General features: G+C 45.7%; 1 protein-coding gene across 1 annotated transcript in view; it reads left to right on the top strand.

The window, feature by feature from the left end:
- Positions 1-24,813, top strand: part of TPX2 (TPX2 microtubule nucleation factor) — a gene marked incomplete in the record, with an annotated part of 1,896,622 nt that overhangs the window by 1,605,111 nt on the left and 266,698 nt on the right. Inside the window, 1 exon segment of the mRNA XM_044089016.1 lies at positions 15,937-16,107. Coding sequence (XP_043944951.1) covers positions 15,937-16,107 — 171 coding nt within the window.

Consider the following 24,813-nt stretch of genomic DNA (forward strand, 5'->3'; position numbering starts at 1 on the left):
GTTCCTCCTCCGACTCCAATGAGTTCAGAGCCGGAGTTCATTGGGGTTTGAATAGGGGAACCATCTGCTCAGATAACCATATCCCCTTCGGATTCAATGTCTGCCCAGATACCTCAATGGTACCTTCCATTGAGGGATATGGATGCTGGGGCTCCCTCGACTGCTCTGAGAGGGCGAGTGGCATCGGACCCTTGTCCGACCCCGTTCTCCCACTCTGAGCATCGGCGCAGGTGAGGCCCACTCCATCATTGGCCTCAGAGCCGTCCCCCTCAGCGCGGAGAAAGATTCCTATTCCTTCAAAACCAGAGCTTTCTCTGCCTCGAGACAGGTTCGCCTTTGACGTCATGCAGTGTGTGCTGTCCCCTGAGTCAGCTCCACTACCGGCCCCACCAGCTCCGGCCCCCGTGGTGTCTGTGCCAACCTCTGCTCCTCCTCCAGACACAAAGCATGGGGAACCAAGGCTCCAGGACACCCCATTAGGTGTTTCCTCTTCTTAGGCCTCCCCTGACCACTCAGAGGAGCCCCCTCGGAAGAGGAAGTGCAAGATGAAGCACATTGACTCCCCTGAGTCTGTCACTTCTGGTACAGACTTAGATGAATTGGAAGGGTCCCAGAGATCCCCCTCTGAAGATGTTTCCTTCTCTGATATCCTGGAAATGCTAAGGCAAGGCAGAGGGGGAACCTGGAGTCCCCTAGCGAGGATGAGTCTGTATTCCTGGATGCTTTTGGTTCCCGACCTTCCACCTCCTGGGTTTCTCCGCCTTTCAACCCACTTATGTCCGTAGTGGCTTGTAAGTCTTGGTCAGCTCCGGACACAGTGGACCCAACTCAGAGGAGACCTAGTAAGTTTATTACAGCCCCCCAGGATAAGCAATTCCTTTCTAAGGGTGTGCCCGTTGATGCCATGGTGGTAGCAGCAGCCACCAAAAAAGAGCTAGCAGAGTCCTCTTCATCTGTTCATCCCCCTAACGAGGAGTCTAGGACGATGGACAGTTACGGAAAGCGAATGTTTGCTTCAGCGACCTTCTCTGTAAGGTCATAACCTTTGTCATTTTACTCTACTTCAAAGGGATCTCCTTAGAGCTTGGAGATACCCTTCAAGATCCTACAGCTGAGGGAGCACAAGCCAAAGTAGCTTCCCAGCTAGCGACGCTTAATTCTATAGTTAACTCCTCCATGAGGCTCATTTCCTATGCAGCCAGTGGAGCAAGTAGAGCCGCGGGCACGGGTGTAGCCCTTAGGAGGCATGTGTGGATGCGGCTGTGTCACTTTGCGGAACCCTTTCGAGCATCCTTCACCAATACCCCTTTGATGGCTCCTTTCTCTTTGTCCACAGGTGAAAGACACGTTGGCTAGATGAGAGCAAGAAGGCAAGACTCTCTCTGCCATGGGAGTCCATTTTTCCACTGCCTCTAGACCTTACCCCAAGGGTCAGAAGAGTGGGAAAATGTGGTTCTGTAAATTTCAGGGAGCCTTGACTGACGCACGTAGTGATTTTTCCTCCAGAGACAGAGGGGGAAACAATAATAATAGACGCCGCTCTCGTGGCAGAGGTGGTCCGCAGAAACAGGGCAACAGAGAATCTTTCTCTGATAAGCCCTTCCAGCATCCCTAAAGGGTTGCCCGGCTGTTCACCTCTGGAGGCAGTCGGGGGAAGACTTTCACTGTACCCAAAAGCCTGGCTAAATTTAACAAAAGACAGATGGGTACAGTCCATTATATCCAGAGGTTACAAAATTCCCTTCCATCAACCCCCTTGCAGTCAAAGAAAATCCTTCCAGATGTTCCACCCAATCTGAAGTTGCAAGCAGTAATAGAAGTTTCAAAACTGCTAGAAAAAGTCATCCAGGAAGTCCCCGCAGACCAGCATGGATCCAGAACTTACTCAGGGTTCTTTTTGGTACCAAAAAAGACAGTGGACTAGAGACAGATTCTGGATCTCAGCAAATTAAACATGTCTGTACAAAGAACAAAGTTTTGGATGGTCACGCTACAGTCCATTCTACCCTTTCTGGGTCAGGACAATTGGATGTGCTCGATAGATCTTCAGGACGCGTACTACCATATCAAGATGGACAGATGCTCCAGGAGATTTCTTCGCTTTTGGGTGGGGGCCAGTCATTACCAGTTCAGATCTCTGCCCTTTGGTCTCACCACAGCCCCCAGGGTATTCACCAAGTGTATGGCAGTGGTCACAGCTCACCTGAGACGTAAAGGATTCCAGGTGTTTCCATATCCAGACTGGCTTCTCACTACTACCACCAGGCATCAACTCCTACAAGCGCAGGATTATACAATCGCATCCTGCACCCAGCTAGGTATTACAGTAAATTTTGAAAAATCTGCCTTGTTGCCCTGTCAATCTATCACTTACATAGGAGCAGACTTAAACACAAGGGATATGTTCGCAAGGTTACCACTAGAGAGTGTCCACAATTCCCCAACAAATGCAAATTCTAATGCAGAGCAAAAGGATCCAAGTCGGGTATGTCCTTCAAGCTCTGGGCTCTATGGCAGCGGCCATTCTTCTAATCGCACTAGCGCGCTTCCCCATGAGAATTCTTCAATGGCTTCTTTTCACACAGTGGTCCTTCCAAGAGCTACCCATGTCTCACATGATCCTTATCACGGAGGCATGCAAAAGACTCCTTTCTTGATGGATGGTCTCCATTAGTTACTCAGGGAAGACCTTTCATACAACCCCCAATGGTAGCCACAGTGATGACAGACTCCTTCCTGATAGGGTGTGGGGGGCATTATCTGGGCAGGACAGTTCAAGGCACTTGGCAACCTCATGAGTACCATCTTCATATAAATGTCCTAGAAATGAGAGCCGTGCTCCTAGCGTTGCAAGCTGTTCAAGACTCTCTTCCTTCTGGGACCATTGCAATTCAGAGAGACAACATGTCAGTGGTGTGATGCATCAACAATCAGGGCGGGACCAGATCCTACCCCCTGTGTCGAGAAGCACTCACTTTGGCAGTGGGTGATTTCCTTCCAACATTTTCTGATCACGACGTACATCCCTGGGAGATCCAACGTCATAGCGGACAGGCTCAGCAGAGCTATCCTCATGCCTCACGAGTGGTCTCTGAATCAGGAAGTTGCAAATCTCATTTTCCGCAATTGGGGACAGCCTTGCTGCGATCTTTTTGCCACTTCCTTCAACAGCAAATGCAGCAACTACTCCCTTCTTCCGCTTCCAGGTCACATACCTAGAGACGCTGTAGTCGACGATTGCCCTCAGAGACTTTATGCTTTTCCTCCGTTTCCCCTGATACCGAAACTCATACAGAAAGCAAAATCGTTGGGTTGCAAAATGATCCTCATTGCCCCCTACTGGCGTTGACAGATACAGTTCCCGTTCCTGCACCATTACCTTCTCGATCAACTCTGGACCCAATTCCAGATCTCCTGATTCATCAATCAGGCGGATTGCATCAATCCCTCCAAACTCTCCAGCTCACAGCTTGGTTGCTCCACTTCCAACCTTAGCCAGGGTTCCCAGCATTACGTGAGATTATAGTCTCTCACAAGTCTACAACGATAAACACTTATGCTAGCAAATGGAAACGTTTTTCTTGTTGGGCGGAGTCTAGGAATGTGGATCCCTTCTCAGCCCCACTCCACGAATTTCTGGAATTCCTGACACAACTGTTTAACTCCGGGGCCGCTTCCGCTAAGATTAGGGTACAATTAGCGGCCGTTTCTAATTTTCATATTGGTTTGTCATATTCTAACATGTCTCATAAGCTCTGTAAAGCTTTTTTGAGAGGAACATATCTTCTTAGACCTCCAGTGAGCTATCCTTCTCCCCCTTGGGACCTTAATTTAGTTCTAACTTCTTTAATTCTGCCCCCTTTTGAACCAGCAATTTCCTGCTCCAAGTTTCTATCTTGGAAGACACTCTTTCTGGTAGCTATCACTTCAGCTAGGTGCGTCTCAGAACTCCAGGCAGTATGTGTTCATCCTCCCTACATGGTGTTTCACAAGGACAGAGTTTCTCTGAGGACTAATCCTTCGTTTCTTCCTAAAGTCTGCTCAGAAAATAATTTAAACCAATCTATAGATCTCCTTGTGTTCTTCCCAAATCATAGCAACAAGGCAGAGTACAAACTTCACCAATTGGACGTTCATACACCATTGCGTTTTTACCTGCAAAGAACTAAAGAAATAAGAAAGTCAGACCAATTATTCCTTTTTTGTGCTTTAAACAGACAAGGTCTCAGAGTTTCCAAGGTGATCTTATCCAGGTGGTTGCCCCACACTATTACTTTATCAGTTAAGGAACAAAGAGTTACGAATTAAACCGAAAGTGTCATTCTGCTAAGGCGTTAGCCACCTCTGTAGCCTTTCAGTCTAGGTTGCCCATGGATTCCATCTGTGCAGCTGCCACATGGGCAAACACTCATACCTTTATCTCTCATTACAAGGTGGATATGGTCTCCCGGAGCAGAGCTGACTTTGGTTCCACTGTTCTGAAGAGTCTGTTCCACTGAGCCACCCAGGGTGTTAGGTGCTAGGGACGCTGTCCCAAACAGCAAGAATGAAGGCGAGATAGACAACTTTAAGATGTTATGTACCTACCATAACGTTCCATGTTAGTTGTCTTAATCTTGTCTTCTTTCTTGCTTCCCTCCCTCCATCCCCCATCCTAATGTATTGAGAGGAGTTCCTTTTTTCACTGGCTGAGTATTCTTTTATTGTTCTTCTGGCCAGGTCTTCCTAAACTATTCTAGGTATTAGAATGCTGGGAGCAACCAGTTTTTGCTATCTGTTTTTTCTCTTATGTCTGGTTTAGCTATTTCAAATGAGATCTGGGTAGCTATCGCTAGGCATTATGGGATAAGGGGTAGCCTCGAGCCAGTAAACAGTTTTCAAGCTATTGAAGATGGCCGAGTCGGAGCCGAGGATTGGCTCCGATCCCAAGCAGCAAGAAAGAAGGCGAGATGAAGACCACTAACATGGAACGTTATGGTAGCTACATAACTTCATTTTCTGATCTTAATTTTATTTGCTCACTTTGAAGTATACTGAAATACATATGTTCCTAAGTGGAAACATTAAAACAGAGCAAAGTGTACTATGTATTTAAGTTTTCATCTCTAGCACTGAGACCTAAAGTGAGCTTTTCTGTTTTTTGGTAGAGTGGATGTGAACATCAGTTCATATAGTTTATACTGGATGTTGTATGGTTTTAATGTGACTTCTGTGTTGTAATAATATCCTTGCTTTTTAAAACAATTTTTGTGGTTATGTATATTTTACACAGCGTAAAGCAGAAAGTGATCTAGCAAAGTGTTTCCTAACTGATAGTGTTCTGTAGTCCTATCTCACCTTCATTCCTACTGATGGGATCAGAGCCAATCCTCGGCTCCTACTCTGCCTATTTACAAGCTCAAAGTCTTCTAGTTGGTTCGTGGCTAGGTAGGTATCCCATGATGCACCAGTACAATCCCCAGATCTTGTTTGCCGCGTCAAGTTCGGATGTGCTTTTTGGCCATGGCCAAGTTTTACACATTTTGTTCTAAAATTGGATAAATCTTCTATTTTCACATTTCTGATAGTGTTGTATAGCCTTTTATAGCTATAGTTAGTGTAGCGTTTTTAGTTAGTTTATTAGAGTGCCTTTGTGTGCTATTTCTTTGAGTACAGTTGGCCTTATAGTACTTTGGTATCCTTTGTGCAGTTTTCACATGGTTGTTGTAGATATCTATACACATCTACATTGTTTTCATACTGTTGATATTAGTAGTTGTAGGCGCCTTTTGCTTAGTTTAGGTTTCTATGCTTTCTTATATATTATAAGTAATAACTTACTGCGGAGCTTTCCGTTTGTTGATATTTCTGTTATTAGTGTTGCAGACAGGACGAGGTTCCATTGACCTTCATTCTTTGTTTTCCACAAATTAGACTTGCATTCTTGTTCTAGTATGTGCACGCAAGACTCCCTACTGATTCCTGTACCCCCTAGGTCCGTTTTAGAGGACCTAGTTTCCTTTTCTTCTCTACCCGGGCTAGGCCCATTTAAGTTAGAGGACCTAGTCCTCGCGGTGTCTCTTTAGCGTTTCCATAGGGCTAGGCCCATTTAAGTTAGAGGAGCTAGTCCTCCCGCTTTCCTTCCTGTGTGTGTTGAATTTCTGTGAGATGTCAAAGGAAGTCAAGGACCATAAGCCATCTGGCTTTAAAAAATGCGTAAAATGCTCACAGAAGATGTCTTTAACGGATGGCCACAGTAACCGAGTCTGCTATCTTGGGGCCATCCACTTACAGGAAACGTGCTTATTTCCACTCTTTTAGTGCTAGGGTGTTGCAAGAAAGAAAAAAAAATAAGCTCATGCTAAAAGGTAGTCTAAAACCTTCCTTCGAGGAAGATCTGGCTAGCTCTTCCTCCTCTACTAGATCTCTGGGATCTAAAAAGGAAAAATCCAAATCTTCTAAGAGACCCTCCCCAGCGCCAGCTGGTGTCTCGGAGCCACCTCTTAAAATTTCTAAGTCTGACAAAATTACTGCCTCAGTTCTACTACTGTGGTTACTGGGTCGGCACCAAGTAGTTCGGAAGTGACCAGTGAGAGTATTCAACGGAGCCGGTCTGTGGATCCTTTACTAGTCTCCCCTACTCTAAATTGACCCATATTGCAGAGATCCCGTTCTCCTACTCTGTCCTCCAGGTCTTCAAGAGTCTATCGGAAGATGTGGAGATGGTAGTCCTGAGACTTCTGAAGTCCTCTTCCTTACCGAAGTTGTTGTTGGCTCCAACAAAGTTGTTGTTGGCTCCAACCCAGTCTGTTTTGGGGCCACTTGAGTCCCGTCCCCCCCTTTGGTGATTCTTCCGAGCCTGGCTGGTCTTACGGAGCAGGAGTGTTTGGTACCAGTGGTGGAGCCCTCTGTTCCAGCTTCCCCTGAAGTTGTTTCGGAGCAGAGTTCCGCTCTGACACTCTTGGTGTCGTTTAGGAGCCAAAGCTCCCCGGTCGGCCCCAACAGGGATGCCTGTAACCGAACCTCTTTGGTTCCTAGCCTTCCTCTCTTCGCGTCGACGAGGGTGAGCTTGGACCCTACGTCTGTCTCTGAGCCGATGGCTCTGGAACCAATATCCTCAGAGCCAAGGTTGTCTTTGGAGCAGGAGAGGTTGGCATTTGAGATTGAGTATGCTGTCACGATAATCAGCACCTGCTCCCTCTCTGGACAGCAGAGACCCACAGCCTCAGATGCCACTGGCTGGTGGCCCCTATTCTTCTGAAACCTCCCCGGAATATCCTTCCGAGGAGCCCCCATGTAGACTCCCAGGATGAGTCTTACCTCTGACACTGACCTCTGAGTCAGAAGAGTTCCCCAAGGTGTTATCTGATGTCTCCTTTGTAGACCTCCTGGAAATCCTTAAGCGGAGGTGCGGCTGGCCCACTGTCACCCCTTCTGATGAGGCATCAGTGTATCTGAAGGCCTTCGGGTCTCAACTTTCAGCCTCTTGGGTGTCTCCACCTTTCGACGAATTGATGGAGCTCGTTAGTCGGAAGGTGTAGGGTATCCTGATGCCGTGGAGCCAGTCCCCAGGAGACCAAATAAGTTTCTTTCTGCGCCCAGGGAAAATGAATTTTTGTCTAAAGGTGCTCCCATAGATGCCATGGTGGTGTCAGCAGCCACTAAGGAGCTAGCGGAAACTACTTCTGTTCCTCTGAATAGTCTCTCGAATGATGGACAGATACGGGAAGTGTAACTTCTCATCAGCGGCATTTACTTTTAGATCACTGAACTACCTTATACACTTCAGGAGGCTTCAGAGAGATCTCCTTAAGGAGATAGGATGTTCTCTACAATGTACATGCACTGAGAGAGTCCCTAAGAAGGTGTCTGCCCAGTTGTTCACCTTGAACTCCATTTTCAACTCGTCCATGAGGCTTATCTCGTATGCAGCCAGTGGAGCGAGTAGAGCAGCGGGTTTAGGAATTAACCTAAGACGTCATTCCTGGATGCGCTTGTGCAATTTTGCAGAACCGTTCAAGTCTACCTTTACCAACGCCCCCTTCGGTTCTTCATATTTTGAACCAAAGGTAAAGGGCACACTCGCCCAATGCGAGCAAAAAGGAAAAAAACACTCTGCCGTGGGAGCACGTTTTACTGTCCCCTCTAGACCATATTCTAAGAGTCAGAGGGTGGTAAAATGTGGTTCAAGAAGTCCCAGAGATTTTTCCAGGATGCACATTGTAACTCCTTCAGAGGCAGAGGAGGAGGAGGAAATGGTAGACGTTGCCCTAGAGGCAGGAGTGGACCGCAAAACCAGGGAGGCTGCGATGCATTTCGCTGCTGGCTTTACCAGCACTCCTGATGTGGGGCCCGACTGTGCTTCTCTGGAGCCAGTCTGTGGTCGCATTTCTTTGTATCCAGAAGACTGGCTAAGTATCACTGAAGACAAATGGGTACAAAAAATTATTACCAGAGGTTGTCATACCCTTTTCTCTGCCACCTTATATTCCCAAGTGGATTCCGGATGTTCCACGTAAACACAGGGATCAGACAGCTGTGGAGGTACAAGTTGCTTGCAAAAAGAGTCATCCAAACCGTCCCAGCAGACCAAATAGGATCTGGAACTTACTCCAGATTCTTTTTAGTGCCAAAACGTACAGGGGACTGGAGGCCCATCTTGGACCTTGGCAGATTGAACAAATCGGTAAAGGACAAATTCCAGATGGTGACACTGCAGTCTAAACTCCCATTACTAGGGAAAGACACTTGGATGTACTCCATAGACCACCAAGACGCTTACTACCGCATAAAAATGGAAAGGATGTCGAGGAGTCATCTAAGCTTCTGGCTAGGAGCCAGTCATTACCAGTTTCGTGCTCTGCCTTTTGGTCTCACCACAGCCCCCAGGGTGTTCACTAAGTATATGGTAGTGACATCACCTGAGACGTCAAGGATTCCAGGTGTTTCCGTATCTGTACGACTGGCTCCTGACAGCCCCCACCAGGCCTCTACTTCAGACCATGGATGCTACCATTCAACTTTGTGCCCAGTTGGGAAAAATCTGCCTTATTGCCCTCTCAATTTGTGATTTTTATAGGCGCAGAGGTAGACACTGTAGGCATGTTGGCTCGTCTTCTGTAGAATAGGCACAGAATCTGGTTCTTCAAATTCAATGTCTTCTCCCTCTAAGAAATGTCAAGGCCAAGACTATTCTGAAGCTGCTAGGGACCATGGCTTCCACCATGTTTCTGTCGTCCCAGTGGTCCTTTCAGCATCTACCAATTTCTCATCACATACTGCTGACAGACTCTTGCAAGAAGGAACTCGTTTGGTGGACTCAACCCAACCAGCTAACCACGGGCACTTCATTTGTCCCTCGCCAACCCATTGCCACTGTGACCACGGGTGCCTCACAAATGGGGGGGGGGGGCATTATCTAGGCAGGACTGTCCAAGGCACATGGCAAGATCACGAGGCGCACCTGCATATCACCCTTCTAGAGATGAGGGTGGTGCTCCTAGCGTTGCAAGCACTTCACAACCTTCTGCCTTTTGGGACGATTGCAATACAATCAGACAACGTCGGTAGTATGGTATATTAACAAACAAGGCGGAACCAGATGATACCCACTCTGTCGAGAGGCCATTAAGAGTTTAGAAATGAGCGATATCTTCCCAGCGTTTTCTGGTGGCAACACACATTCCAGGGACAACCAACGAGATAGCGGACGAGCTCAGCCGGGCAATCTTTATGCCTCACGAGTGATCTCTGAAACAGGAAATTGTGGAGTAGATTTTTCACAGATGGGGACAGCCTTGCTGCGATCTCTTCGCCAGCCCGATCAATGCCAAATGCAGCAGCTATTTCTCCTTCATAAACAGAACACTGAAGTAAACCAATAAGGTAGTCCAATGCAACTCCCAGGTAATAGCCAGCCAGAAACTCCAGCACAAGTCCAATAGGCAAAACTTTTTAAATCAAGTAATAAAAAACAATAGTGCAAACAAAAGTACATAAACAGGAACTAATACCACTTAGCGCTTTCACCTAGAAACAAACCAGGCATCATCAGAGTGGTAAAAGGTTATTAATGAACAGACTGTTATAAATAAATTCAAAAAAGTCCCGCCCTTAGTAACCAGCCTATCACTACAAAGTTCTAACTGAATTGTGTTAAAAAGGAAATACAAAAACAAAAGCTAAACACAAAAAACATTTTAGGGCATTGATATTAAAATGTTCTTACGACTTCAAAGCATAAAATAGCCTTTGTTGGTAGACCTTCGTAATAGTAACACAAATCATTACTTGCAAATTGTCAAATAAAAAAAAAACACAATAAAAATACAATACAGTTGCAATAACATGCGATGAAAAAATAAACCACTAGAAAAGTATATATGTATATAAATGTATAAAATTCATATAAAAAGAGACCTATATTTTAAAATACTTGCCATAGAAATGTTCTCATTAATACCTGGGGGTCTGGATGCATTTAATCTCAATTGCCACATTGTCTCCCTCATCTCTAATAAAGTCTTAAAGTCACCCCCTCTGTCATTGTCAGGTGCCCTGTCCACAATAAAGAATAAAAACTTCTTAAAGTTGGCACAAGTCAAACTATGTAAATATAGAGCGTTGGTGGTCTTTTTGTTCTTAATGTCCCTAACGTGTTCAAGGATTCTTAACCTTAATTTTCTAATAGTCTTCCCGACATAAAAACTGGGACAGCTTAAATAGGTAGCAATGTAAATAACCCTCTTGGTGTTACAATTGCAATGACCGGGACATTTAATGGTTTTATAAAAATTTTGAACTGTCACGTAGAGGTCATTATTAATAAACTTGCATACACTACAGGAACCACATTTGTTCATACTAGAACTCTTGTAATGTCCGTTGTTAGAGTTGTCCCTTTCCAACAACTCCTTCAAATTCAACCCCCTACTATATGTGATGAGAGGTGTGTTCCCAATAATCAAGGTGGTTTCCTTGTCCATAGTGTAATGCCATGTTTCTCTTAAGATGTTAACTATTGTGTCAGAGTGGCTGTTGAACGGCAAAAGCATAGCTCTCTTGTATTTCTCATGAGCAGGGGAGAAACTAAAATTACTCTGATCATGGTTCACTTTAGGTAAACCTCCTTGGAATATCGGCTTAAATGTTAAGTGTCTTTTGACATCCACCTCATCTCTAATCCTGTTTAAAAAAATCTAAAGGGTAACCTCTTTGTATGAACATGTCCACTAAGACCTTAATTTCCGTTATGTATTTGTCATCCTCAATTATCAGTCTAGACGGTCTTACCATCTGGCCCTTGACAACATTTCTTTTTTGAAAAAGTGGGTGACCGCTCTGAAAGTGTAGAAAATTGTTTGAATAAGTTTATTTGCGAAAAATATTAGACTCAGTAATTCCCCTCGTTCTTCTTTGGTGTACCTTAAAGGTAAATTTCAAAAAATTCTTGTTAAGATATTCAATAAAAGTATAAATCGTTTCAGTTCGCCCCCTCCAAAAAATCAATACATCGTCCAAGTATCTGAGGTATAATACCACTTGATGCATACATGGTGATTAAAAAACTTTGTCTAATTCCCATTGTGCCAACACTAAATTAGCGTAAATTGGCGCACATTTTGCCCCCATGGCAACACCCGTAACTTGTTTGTACAGTTCACCTTCAAAGGCCAAAAAATTGTTAGATAAAATAAGGTCCATAAGATCAAGAAGACGTGATCTTTTGACAGTGTGTAAACCACCTCTATTGTCTAGACAAGTTCTAAATAAATCCAGACCTTCTGACTGTGGTATTACAGAAAAAAGATTAATAACATCAATAGTAACCATAATAAATGGCTCAGCAAAGTGTTGCTGTCTAATAACATCTAAGCAGTGCCATGAGTCACGCAGAATGTGTGGGAAGTGATTGACAATGTTTTTACAATAAAAATCCACATAAGAGGCCAAAGCTTCAGTTTTGGAGCCTTTGGCCGATACAATTGGACGAAAAGGTGGATTATTTTGACTCTTGTGAATTTTTGGTATACCACAAATGGAGGGGGTCACCGGGAAATCGACCTGCAAATATTGATATTCCTCATGATCAATAACCCCATCCATAAGCCATTCATATAGAAGCCAGTCAATTTTAGAATATGCCATGTGCATCTCGTTGCGTGATACCCTGATGTAAGTGTTGGCATCATTCAATAGACTGGACATTCTGTTGGAATAATCAGTAGGTAACAATGACCACGCCCCCACCGTTGTCCGGTTTCATGACCCTAAATTGGTTAGATGATGTCATTTCACGTAAACAAAAATGTTCACCAGCGGTCATGTTATCTGGTAGGTGGTCATCCAATTTACTCAACCTTCTAATCTGAGCCTCACACACAGATTCAAAAATGTGTACACATGGGTGGGCCGGAGGAATAAAAGTGCTTTTTCTTTTTGGCCCTATTGCTTGTTCATTCAACAAGTTATGGTTCTTAGAAAAATACATTTGCAGGTTCAACTGTCTTGTGTACAACCTAAGATTAACCAAGAGTCTCGCTGTTTCGTTCCTAAACTTGGGTACAAAAGTGAACCCTTTTCCAAACAATGACAAATGGTCATCTGTCAACACCAACTCAGTAAAATTATAAAAACATACGTTGTTGATTCTCACCTTGTTACAAATCAGTTCATTGTCAGAGCTAGAACTATCACAAATAGAAACATTGTTATGGATTGAACTATTGTCCGGGAAATATTCAAGTGTTCAATAGCTCAAGTCATTCCCTGTAAGAGTGTCCAAAAGGTGTTTCCAAAACATGATGTTTCAACTAAGGTCTGTAGTTGGAATGGGACCACATCCTCCTGTTGTACGATTTTTGCGGTTGACCTCTCCATGACTGTTTGCCTCTTGGGAGTTGAATACATTCCGAACTCCTCAGTCAGGGAGGGTCTAAAAAATCCCCATTGTCGTCAAAAACATCTGTGTCTGTCACAAAGTCGTCGGGGGTGTGCCCATTAGCCCCTTCGTCTTGAACATGGTAATTGTCAGTCTGAACAGGTACAAATGAAGGGCCCCCACTGCCAGGGGTATTGAAAATATGTACTCTCTTAAATTCTCTAAAATGAGAGTAAGCCTTATGATTGGCATAGTCTTGACTGTCACTGTTGAGCTTTAAGGATTTGAAATCTAACCCCTTGCTCACAAAGTTGTCAATTTTGTGTAACACATTATCATATTGTTGTTTGTTGGTTTCAAACAACAGGTCCTTGATAATGTTGTTATTCATTTGCCCCAGTTCGTTCTTTAAGGATTCTAACAATTTGTTACAAATAATAATGTTCATCAGTTCTAGACCCATTCGGTCAAAAAAGTCAAGCAGTACTTTGAATCCCTCAGTCACAGCAAGAAAACCATTCGGCAATTTAAACATTCTCAAGCCCTTCGGCACTTGTTTCAACTCAATGGACCTTGCCAAAAAGGCGTTGTCCATTTGTAATGATTTGAACTTTTTAAGTTTAACTTCAAAATTGGATAACTGTGATTTAAAAGTACCTGGTCCAGTAGCACGCCTCACTCCAACTTGCCAATCCGTGACCAGGGGGTTTAAAAAGGCGTCCAGTCCATCGTTACTAATGTTTCGATTGTTTAACAAAGAATTGGTTGCATTAGAAGGTCTGTTGGTGCCCAAATTCGAAGAAGTAGTGTTTACCACATTCATAGGTGCTCTCTGCTCACTAGAAGCTGGCGGGGTGTGTAACGTATAAAGCTTGGCTTGAGAGTCCATAAGCAGTGGTTCCTGCACCCGATTATCAGGTGTAGAAACCTTGACATCCATACCTTTTTCACGAAAAAGGTTTATTAGTTGATTAGTGATCTGAAAATCTTGATGCCTCACGAGTGATCTCTGAAACAGGAAATAGCGGAGTAGATTTTTCACAGATGGGGACAGCCTTGCTGCGATCTCTTCGACAGCCCGATCAATGCCAAATCCAGCAGCTATTTATCCTTCATCCCCCCTCTGGGGGAGTCACTGAGAGACGCACTTGTTCATGATTGGCCCCTGGGTCTCCTTTACACTTTTTTCTTCCTTTTCCTCTCATTCCCAAGGTTAATCAGATAGCGAAACAGCTGGTGAAGCAAACTGATCCTCATTGCTCCTTACGGGCCTCGTCAGGTTTGGTTCCCCTTTCTCGGGCCTCTTCTCCTAGGTGATCCTTGTATTCTAGACCCTAGTGCCAGATCTCTTGACACATGTCAGACTCGCTTCGTCCTGCTTTGCACACCCTCAGTCTGATAGCTTGGCTGCTCCAGTTCCATCTCTAGTCAGGCTTCATGATTTCTCACCCTCCGTGACTCATATCCTAATGTCCTCTCTCAAACCCTCTACTAGGAGATTATATTCCAGTAAATGGAAGAGATTTTCTATCTGGGCTGAGAAAAAGAATGTTGACCCTTATACCGCCTCCATTCCGGTGGTTTTGAAATTCCTCTCTGAGCTTTTCCACCAGGGATCGGCAGCTGCCACTATCCAGGTTCAATTGGCAGCGATTTCTAATTTTCATCTAGGCATACCAAATTATAATCTGATGTCACACAGGCTGTGCAAAACCTTCCTCATAGGTGCGACTTTAAGACACCCATTTTAAGAATCTGTTGCTTCATGGGATTTGAATTTTTGAGCTATCCAAATTGACATCTCCACCCTTTGAGCCTTCTCATTCATCGCCTTTGAAATTTCTGTCTTGGAAGACCTTGTTTCTGGTGGTTATCACATCTGCCAGTCAGGTGTCAGTTACAAGCACTGTCTGTAAAAACCCCCTTATCTGATTTTTCACAAAGACAGAGTATCTTTTCGTACTAATTCATCCTTTGTCCCCAAGGTCTATTCCCATAACACTTTGAACCAATCCATAGAACGTCCGGTGTTCTTCCCAAGTCATTCCAATGCAGCAGAATACAGGTTTCATCAGTTGGATATTCATAGACATTTACGTTTTTATTTACACCGGACTAAGGACTTCAGGAAGTCAGATCAGTTATTCATTTCCTTCTCCGAATCCCGGTCAGGTTTACCAGTTTCCAAAGTGACCCTCTCAATTTGGATCTCTAGCTGTATAGCTTACATTTACACTTCTGAGGGTAGGCCTTTACCTTTTAAAATTAAGGCTCACTCTACAAGATCTCAGTCTACCTCTGCAGCGTTTCAAGCCAGGGTCCCACTTGATATCTGTGCAGCAGCAACTTGGGCTACCCCTCGCACATTTATTACTCATTACAGATTGGATTTAACTTCCAGGGGTAGAGCATCCTTTGGTTCCACGCTACTCGGGAGTATTTTTCCTTGAGCCACCCAAGAGTAAGTTGCTAGGGACACTGTCCCGTCAGTAAGAATGAAGGCGAGATGGGACTAAAGAACATAAAGAAGTTATGTACTCACCATAACATTCCATGTTTGTAGTTCATCTCGCCCTTCGTTCTTATGAACCCACCCCGTACCTCCTTCCTGGAAGGATCTGGAGACAGAAAAATATTATTCACTGGAGACCTTTTATTATTGCTTCTTTCTGTATGTTTCTTATTTCCCCTAGTTAGCAGCAAACAAGATCTGAGGATTGTACTGGTGCACCATGGGATACTTACCAAGCCACAAGCCAACTAGAAGACTTCAAGCTTTTAAATAGGCACCATCAGTAAGAATGAAGGCCGGGATGGACTACAAGCATGGAATGTTATGGTGAATACATAACTTTTTTTTTTTTGTTACAGTAACAGTTTAACATGTGAAATCGCAGTTTTTTCAGGTGAGTGATATTTCAAACTTGTTTAATGGATGTAATTTGGAAACCTCCTGGGAAACAAAGTATGTTTGCTATGCATATAGTGAAAGATACAAGGGTCATCTGCATAACTTGGCAGGTCAAGTTTAACACACATACAGTTAATCAGTGTTGAATCTTATCTGATTTTTTCAGGAGGAACCTCACGTGATCAAGGCAAACCCTCTTCCACACTTTGGTGTTCCATTCAAGCCAAAACCACTTGAACAGAAAAATGTGGAAGTGTGCCCATTTTCCTTCGATGTAAGAGACAAAATAAAGCAAGTATTAAAGGAAAAAAGAATAGAAGAACTGCGAAAAGATGAGGTATGCAATTTAAACTGTTATTTCATTTGTTGATCATTATACTGTTCTGTATCCTTGTACTTGGTTAAGGTATGAAGATGTCCATGCTAACTAACCACAGACTAAAATCAGACTGTTAGCATCTATAACTTTCCCATTGCTCTAGCTCCTGTCCTTTACTTGTAATGCTTTGTCAGGAACATTTCTGTTGTTGCTGCTTCCGGTGTTTGCTTTGTGAGAAACTTTTAACTTGGACTTTATTGATGATGATCATGTTTCACTGTTGCAGTCATCACATTTAGGTTATCTGCCTACAGGTAGCCCTCAGCCGGCCTGAATACCAGAGTGTTCAGATTTCTGCGTCGGACGCTGTCACGTCTTCCCTGTTGTCAGGGGTATAAAACATGCAGCCGACGACATTACATCAGTCTTGCTTGCCGTGTGGTGTTCGAAGCAGAAGCAGTTAACACATGCAGGTCGGCCATCTCCAGATATTTTCATTTTTGAGTTTCAGGCCCGAAGTCTTCAAAAAAAAATAAGTACCCTATTGGGGATCCTTTCTTGCTCCAAAAGATGTCCGTGAAAGTTAACAATTGTCTTACTTGTGGAAAGCAAATGCCTCATAGAGATTTTCATTCTTACTGCATCCCCTGTTGAGGCCCAGACCACGGCGTCCCTCGCTGTCAGTTTTGTGCCTTTTTAACGCCCGAACTATTCGTCGTCAGGCCATTTTTGCAACCAGTTACCTTAGTACTCAATCTACGTACCCCAAAATGGCTTCGTTAAGCCATCTAACTACCGATCTGCCAAAAAAAGTAAGGATAAAGACAGACCACATAGGTTCAAAACTGCCGATGACTCTTCCGTTAAGCTAGTTGCCAGTTTGCTGGTACTCAGTGAGGCACTTTCGCAGCCCCTGATACCCGCTACTTCAGATTCGCAGACCTCTACTGAGACCCATTCAGAGTCTGGTATGCCGCGAGATGCTTCTTCGACCATGGAACCTCCGGATGTCACTACCTTGGATAGGTCTCGAGCCGCTGTGCAGGCACTGGCTTCTGAGGGTGTATTCAGACCTACAGACATTTATATTATGGATATGCCATCGTTTCCATCCAGAAGTTCCAAATTCCTCAGGCCAAAAACTCGCACTACACCTAGAAAACAGACTACCAAACTGTAGGCTCAGGACCATATGTTTCAAAAACAAATGCTTAGAATGGCTGAAGATTAATTAGTGGAATTCAGCCTTCCCCCTCCAAGAGACCTAGAACTGATTTTCTGATTCTTCTGATCAGGAATCTGATAATCTGAAGTAGGAACTTCATTTGTCAGCAACCTTTGGGAACGGATCCGATCTCGGATCCGAGCCGGCAACTTTTACCACAGCATAGATCCAAGCTCCTAGCTCCTCCCTTTACCCATAATCCCCTGCCAACCCTGACTGACCTCAGATCTAGTTTGCCGCGCTTCAAGCTACAAACTGGATTTCGAGCTCCTGGTAGTTCAGTGAAATTTGAGAGAAAAACTTTGCTATTTTTATTACTTTCTCTTGTGTGAGTGTGTACGACTGTTCAGGTTCCCTATTTTTATAAATTTTGTGTAAAAAAAATTTTCCTCCCTACCCTCGCTGGTTCGTAGTGTGTTTGTGGTGTGTGTAGGGGCCTAGTGAGTGTGTTTTTCTGTACACCATGTCGGAGGCCCCTAAAGCCATCTTTTCAAAATGCACAGAGTGTGGCCATAAGCTTTCACCGGCAGATGGCCACACCCGGTGCGTTAGGTGCCTTGGGGCTGAACACCTCTCTTCGGGATGCGCGATTTGCACAGTGTTCAACCCCAGGGCATTTAAGGACCAAAGGTCTAAGCTGATCCTGGCGGGCCTTTTGCCCCCCGGACTCTGCTCCGGCCTCCGGTACTTCTGTGGCCACTACCCAGCTCTCGGTGGTAGCCACCCCTGATGTCCTTCAAGGATGCATCTGCAGTCCTAACATATGGGTTGTCCTGTCTCAGGCAGCCCTTGATCGGATTCCAAAGTCTGGGTCTGGCCTCGGCTGATGTCGCACTTCACCCGACGTCATAGCTGCAGTGAATTGGGTATAAAGGCATCAGCCGACGCCATTTTCCTCAGTCTTCTTGCTGCGCGGTGCCCGAAGCAGAAGCGGTTCGCAAGTGCCGGTCGGTCAGATCCAGAGATTACTACTACCGAAGACTTCTAAAAAGCTAAGTACCCCGTTGGGGACTCTTTCTTGCCTCAGCCGATGTCAGAAAAAGTAAATAATTGTTTAACTTATGGGAAACAAATACCTCATAAGGATTTCCACTCTTACTGCCTTCCTTGCTTAGGCCCAGACCATGACGTAGCAGCTTGTCTAGCCTGTGCTTCCTTCAACCCGGCGAACACTTAGGCGTCGGTCGGAGTTCTGCAGGAGTTTTTGGTCCGCTTTTGCTTACAAAATGCCGTCGGAGACTCCGACTTCTCAATTAGTCAAAAAGCGTAAGGAAAAGGACCGACACTCGCGGTCCGCGGTTTCGGCCGAAACCCCGGTTAAGCCAACCGCAAGTGTCTCTGTTTCGGCTGAAACCGAGTCCACGGTTCTTCCTTCGGCCGAAAGCATGCCTCCTATAGCAGAGGCCTCGCACAGCATGGCTGAATCTGCTACTGAAATTTCCACTGCTGTTGCAGGTACCCAGGATTTATCAGATACTATTCCTTTAGACATATCTACTCCTGCACGTGGAGCTGCTAGGCCCCCTGCATCTATGTCTATCAAGGCCTTTGCTAGGGCTAAAGCAGCTAAATCTTCTAAGGCCTTGTCTGCTAAAACCCCCTCACAGGCCTACCTCTAGTTCCCAAATGCTCAGCCTGGCTGAGGATCTCATTTCTTTGATCAGGGGATCCCAACCTCACCCTGACAGGGCCTCTCAACCCCCTCCAGAGAAGAGGCCTAGAGCAGAGCCCCCCGATCCAGTTTCTACAGACTATTCCTCGGATGATTCAGAAAACTCAGAACCTCCAGAAAGCCCATATTCCCCTTATGAGGATTCTGATGCAGAAGACTCCATTCCTTCTGCCTCTCCTCCTGAGGAATTTTCTTTTGGGGAAACCTTGCATGCTATGAGAGAGCATTTTCAATGGCAGGGCCAGGATTTTTCAGATTCAAGGAAAAGACTAAGGACCTTTTTACATTTACCACAGCACTAACAGTTGTTGATGATGCATATAATGATGCTTGTACTGCCCCTGACTCTCTTCCCCCGGCCCCTGCCAAGCCCGATAGATATTACAGGGTCCCGGATTACACTTGTATAAGGCTCCTATTGCAGATCCTGAAACCATTTCACAGGGCCCCAAAGTTGTAGCAGCTGCCTCTGCCAGAAACCCCCTCCCCTCTGAAAGAGAATCTAGAGCACTAGAGAGATGGGGTAAAAAAGTTTATACTTCTGCTACTCTTTCGGCTAGGGCCTTAAACTGTCAATTCCACATGATTCAGTATCAGGAATTTTTGTTAGACCAGCTAAATAAAAAACTGTCCTCTCCTCAACCTATAGACCGTAAGTCCCTTCAGGATTTGGTACATAACACTCAACAGGTCAGTAATCATTCCTTAAAATGCGGCTATGATGCACTGGAGGTTTCCTTTAGATCAGCTATGACTGGAACAGTGATTAGAAGGCATGCATGGTTAAAAGAACAATCCTTACCAGACCATGTAAAGTCAAAACTCTTAGATGCTCCCATGGAGAAACAGTTTGTTTGGTTCCCCTGCACAGCAAGTGCTGAAGAAGGTGGAAGAAAAAGCAAAATCTGTCCAAACAGTCAAGGATTTCTTACAGGTCCAGCCTCCAAGGTTTAGTAGAAATTGGCCTTCGAAGAATTGGTCCTTTCCAGACACCTCCAGAGCACAGAGAGGCAGAAATAGGAGCCCAAGAGGCAGAGGTCAATCCAAAGGTGCCTACAGGGGACGTCAGTGGCAGCCTAACAACCAGAGAAGTACTGCCACAGATCCAGCTACGACCACTTCCACAGGACAGACACAATGACTTAACTCTGATACCGCCTACCAGGAAACAACTGGAAGCACCTTTAGGCAGAAAGCTAGCCTTATTTTCCGTAAACTGGCATTACATTACAGGAGACAAATGGATTTTACAGACCATAGACAAAGGCTACAGGTTTCACTTCCACACTCTACCAAAAAAGAGAGGAATGCCAAACCTACCACCAAACCAAAAAACAAACGCTCTAGAACAAATCAACCACCTACTAAGGATGAGAGCTATAGAAAAGGTACCTCCCATGGAACAAGGGCAAGGATTTTACTCCAGACTTTTCCTGGTACCTAGAAAAGAAAACCAATGGAGACCTATTCTCGACCTGTCCGCTCTGAACACATCTCATTGTTCCAAAATTCAAAATGCTGACCCTACAGCAACTTCTTCCCATGCTGGGCAAGGAGTCTTGGCTGGTGACTCTAGATCTCAAGGAGGCATACCTGCACGTCCTGTCGACCAGATTGCAGAAGATACCTCAGATTTCTTGCAGGATCAGAGCATTATCAATTCTCAGCATTGCCCTTTGGCTTATCTACTGCCCAGAGTATTCTCGAAATGCCTGGCATCAGTAATTGCTCATTGCAGGCTTCAGAATTCAGATTTACCCATACCTGGACGACTGCCTAATACAAGCGGACAACAAGACCAAATTAACAAAAGATTTGGAAAAGGTTATACAACTACTGCAAGCCCTGGGATTCACAGTCAACATGAAAAAGTCAAGGCTGGTACCATCCCAAAGGATAACATTCTTGGGTGCAGAACTGGACACATCAAATCAGATGGCATTTCTCACAGCAGAAAAGCAAAAGCAACTACCACTCTATTTCATGGCATTAACAACACAGAACCAGCTTACAGCAAGGAAAGTCCTGCAAGCCCTGGGTTACATGGCAGCCTGCATAATATTGATACCACAAGCTAGGCTGCATATGAGGAAGTTGCAATGGTACCTAAGGAACGTATGGTCTCAACACAAGCACAGTCTAGAAGCCCAGATTCCAATAATCCCCATGCCTGAAACCAGAATTCCTGTGGTGGGCTCAGGCCTGTCAGATGAACAGAGGACTGCCTTTCCACAAACCTCACCCAAGCCAGACTATCACCACGGACGCCTCAGACCTAGGCTGGGGGGCACACATGGTGGGCAAGTGTATACAAGGCCTATGGACACAAGACCAGCTGAACCTTCACATAAATCTAAAAGAGATGCTGGCAGTGAAACAGGCACTACAGACATTCAGACCTTTTCTTCAACAGGGTCATTTGCTGATAAGGACGGACAACACCACAGTCATGTGGTATATCAACAAACAGGGAGGAACACACTCATATCCTCTATGCCGGATGGCAATGGACCTGTGGAATGTGGCCCTGAACCTCAACATTCAACTCCAGGCAATATTTGTGCCAGGAAAAGAAAATATACTAGCAGACACTTTAAGCAGAACTACCACGGATGCCCACGAATGGATGCTGCATCCAGACATCTTCAAAACCATTACAAAGAAATGGGGACTACCAGAAATAGACCTGTTCGCATCCCCACACAACCACCAATTGAGGAAATTCTGCACCAAGGACATACCACCCTCTTGCTTGGAAGGTGGACTCCCTATCCTTCAGTTGGGAAAACCTGACAGCATATGCATTCCCACCTCTTCCTTTGATGCACAAAGTGCTACTGAAGATCAAAGAAGATCACCCAAGGATCATCCTGATAGCTCCAGACTGGCCGAGGCAGCATTGGTACCCGCTACTGAGGAGTATGTCTCGGACACACACATGGCCTCTACCTCTAGTTCCTTTACTGCTAACACAGAACAACTACAAGATCGTACATCCAAACTTGAGCACACTGCAGCCAGCTGCCTGGAACATTACATAAGACAAAATAACCCAGATTTATCTCACAGGGTTAAGGACATTATCCTGGAGGCTCGCAGACCCTCCACAAGGAAGACTTATTCAGCCAAATGGAAAAGATACCTCATTTGGAGTGCAGCAAAAGGAGAAAATGTATAATTAGCAAACTTAGCTAACATCCTGGAATACTTAGCAGAACTATTCCACAATGGCCTGTCTTACTCCTCCATCAAGATTCATGCATCAGCAATTTCAGCAGAATACAACATGGATCCTCCAGTCTTCTCTCATCCCCTACTCGGGTAGTTTCTGAGAGGAATTAAAAATGTAAAGCCTCCAAGGAAGCCACCTTTGCCTACATGGGACCTTAACATTTTGCTGGAAAAGTTAACACTTCCCCCTTTCGAGCCAGCAGCAACAGCAGAATTACAGTTCTTATCTTGGAAAACTGCTTTCCTGCTTGCAATCACTTCAGCAAGAAGGGTTTCGGAATTACAGGCATTAATGACAGTACAGCCCTTCCTTATCTTCCATCAGGATAGAGTGTCCTTGAGAACCAACCCTACCTTTATGCCAAAGGTGGTCTCCAGGGTATCATTGAACCAAGCAATCCACCTACCAGCATTCTTCCCCAACCCACAGAACAGGGGGGAAAGATTACTACATACCTTGGATGTGCACAGGCAATTGCGCTACTATCTGGACAGAACCAAGACCAACAGAAAAACTGACCAGCTTCTGGTAGCATATGCAACAGGAATGGAAGGAAAAGCAATTTCAAAACAATCTCAAAATGGATAGGAAATTGCATTAGATTTTGTTACCCTTTTCATGGAAAGGCAACTCCAGAAAACATCAGACCTCACTCCACAAGGGCTACAGCCACTACTACAGCTTACCTCACAGGTGCCTACCAAAGACATTTTAGAAGCTGCTACTTGGAGCTCCGTGCATACATTTGCCAAGCATTATAATCTTCCTTTATACTCCAGATCCCAAGCAGGTTTTGCAACTGCTGTTTTGCAAGGGATCTTAACTACACCATAATCACCTTAGTGCCTCCTCCCCCAGTTTGGCTATGGTATTCTACCCATATGTTAGGACTGCAGATGCATCCTTGAAGGACATAGTACAGTTTTGTACCTACCATAAATGTAGATGTCCGAGAGGTATGCATCTGCAGTACCCTCCTTCCTCTGTGGTACTCCTAGGGTATTTGCCCATCTTGTCGCTAGCTGGGGGAATCTATTATGGTGTATTTGTTTGTATATATGTACATACATGTTTATATTGTTTGCTCTCTACTATTTGGAATCTTTTGCATTTATCCAAAGAGGGCACCTGGCATCTGGGGCAAGAAACACTGAGGAAAATGGCGTCGGCTGATGCCTTTATACCCAATTCACTGCAGCTATGACGTCGGGTGAAGTGCGACATCAGCCAAGGCCAGACCCAGACTTTGGAATCCGGCCGACCGAAGGGCTGCCTGAGGTAGGACAACCCATATGTTAGGACTGCAGATGCATACCTCTCGGACATCTACATTTATGGTAGGTACAAAACTGTACTTCTCCCTCCCTCTGGTCGGGACTCAACCTCCCGTTTTGGCTCCGGAGGAGAGGGAGGCCAGAAAAACCAGACGGAAGGAGAAGCACCATAAGCGGCGGGCCGAGGACTCTTCCTCTGCCCCGCCCGCCAAGCGGGCTTCTCCATCCAGGGCTTCTGGATCACCTCCTCCTTGGCTCCGGTCCCCTTGTTTTTCACCGGGACCCGAGGAGGAGGGGACCCGGTCCCTGTCGAGGTCATCGAGGCGACACTCTAGGTCTGCCTCGGTGGCCTCGTTGAGGTCCACCTTCAGTATGTCAGATGCAGACATGGACCGGATGATGAGGAGGTTCATCCAGGCCCAGCTGCAGATGGGAGTGCTCTTGCCTCCCCCCCCCCCCCCTCCGGGCAGGAGCTTGACCCCATTTATTGCTCCAATTGCTCCTTCTCCGTCCCGCTTCCCGGGTTCGGAGCATTCGGAGCCGAGCCGCGTCTGATCCGGGAGTGGGTCTGAGCCGATAGTACTGGTTACTTCGGCTCCGACCTCTCTGAGCCATGGGTTGTGCTTCGGATCCGAGGGACTTTGTGTGACTTCGGCTCTGTCCCGGTCGGAGCACACGGGTTCTTCGGATCCGAGGGTCTCGGCCCCGGATCCGGTCCTCGCTTCGGATCCGAGTGTGAGTCGACTCTCGGAGCCTATCGAGTGGCTCCCCGGCTTCCGGCTGTGGAGAGGGCACTGTTGAGTGCATCTGGACCTCGGTCCTGGCGGCTCCCCTGCACTCCCTCTCAGCTAGTCTGGGCTCCCATCACCCGGCCTTCGGGACAGCCTGCTTCAGCGTCTCTGGGTGTTCCTTTGGAACGTGATATTGCTGGCGAGTCTTCCTCGGACAGCCCCCCCGAGGAGGTCCCTCACAAAGCCAAGTGTAAGAGGAGGCACTTGGACTCCCCCGAGTCCCTTACGGAAGATAGGACTTAGATGAAGGGGAGGGCTCCCCAAGGTCACCCCCCGAGGATGTCTCCTTTGGAGACATCATGGAAATGCTCAGGATTAGGGGAGGGTGGTCTGCCCCCCGAGGCTTCCTCCAATGAGTCCGTATTCCTAGAGGTGTTCGAAGCAGGGCCATCTACCTCTTGGGTGTCCCCTCCCCCCGACCCCCTGGTGGACCTTATTTCCACCAGGGCTTGGAAGGAGCCGGACACTGTAGAGCCAGTCCCCAAGCGCCCGGATAGAATCCTAAGTCCCCCTGCTGAAAGAACCCACTG

The sequence above is a fragment of the Protopterus annectens genome, chromosome 12.part0, assembly GCF_019279795.1.
Source record: "Protopterus annectens isolate FY-2018-M chromosome 12.part0, PAN1.0, whole genome shotgun sequence".
NCBI lineage: Eukaryota > Metazoa > Chordata > Ceratodontiformes > Protopteridae > Protopterus > Protopterus annectens.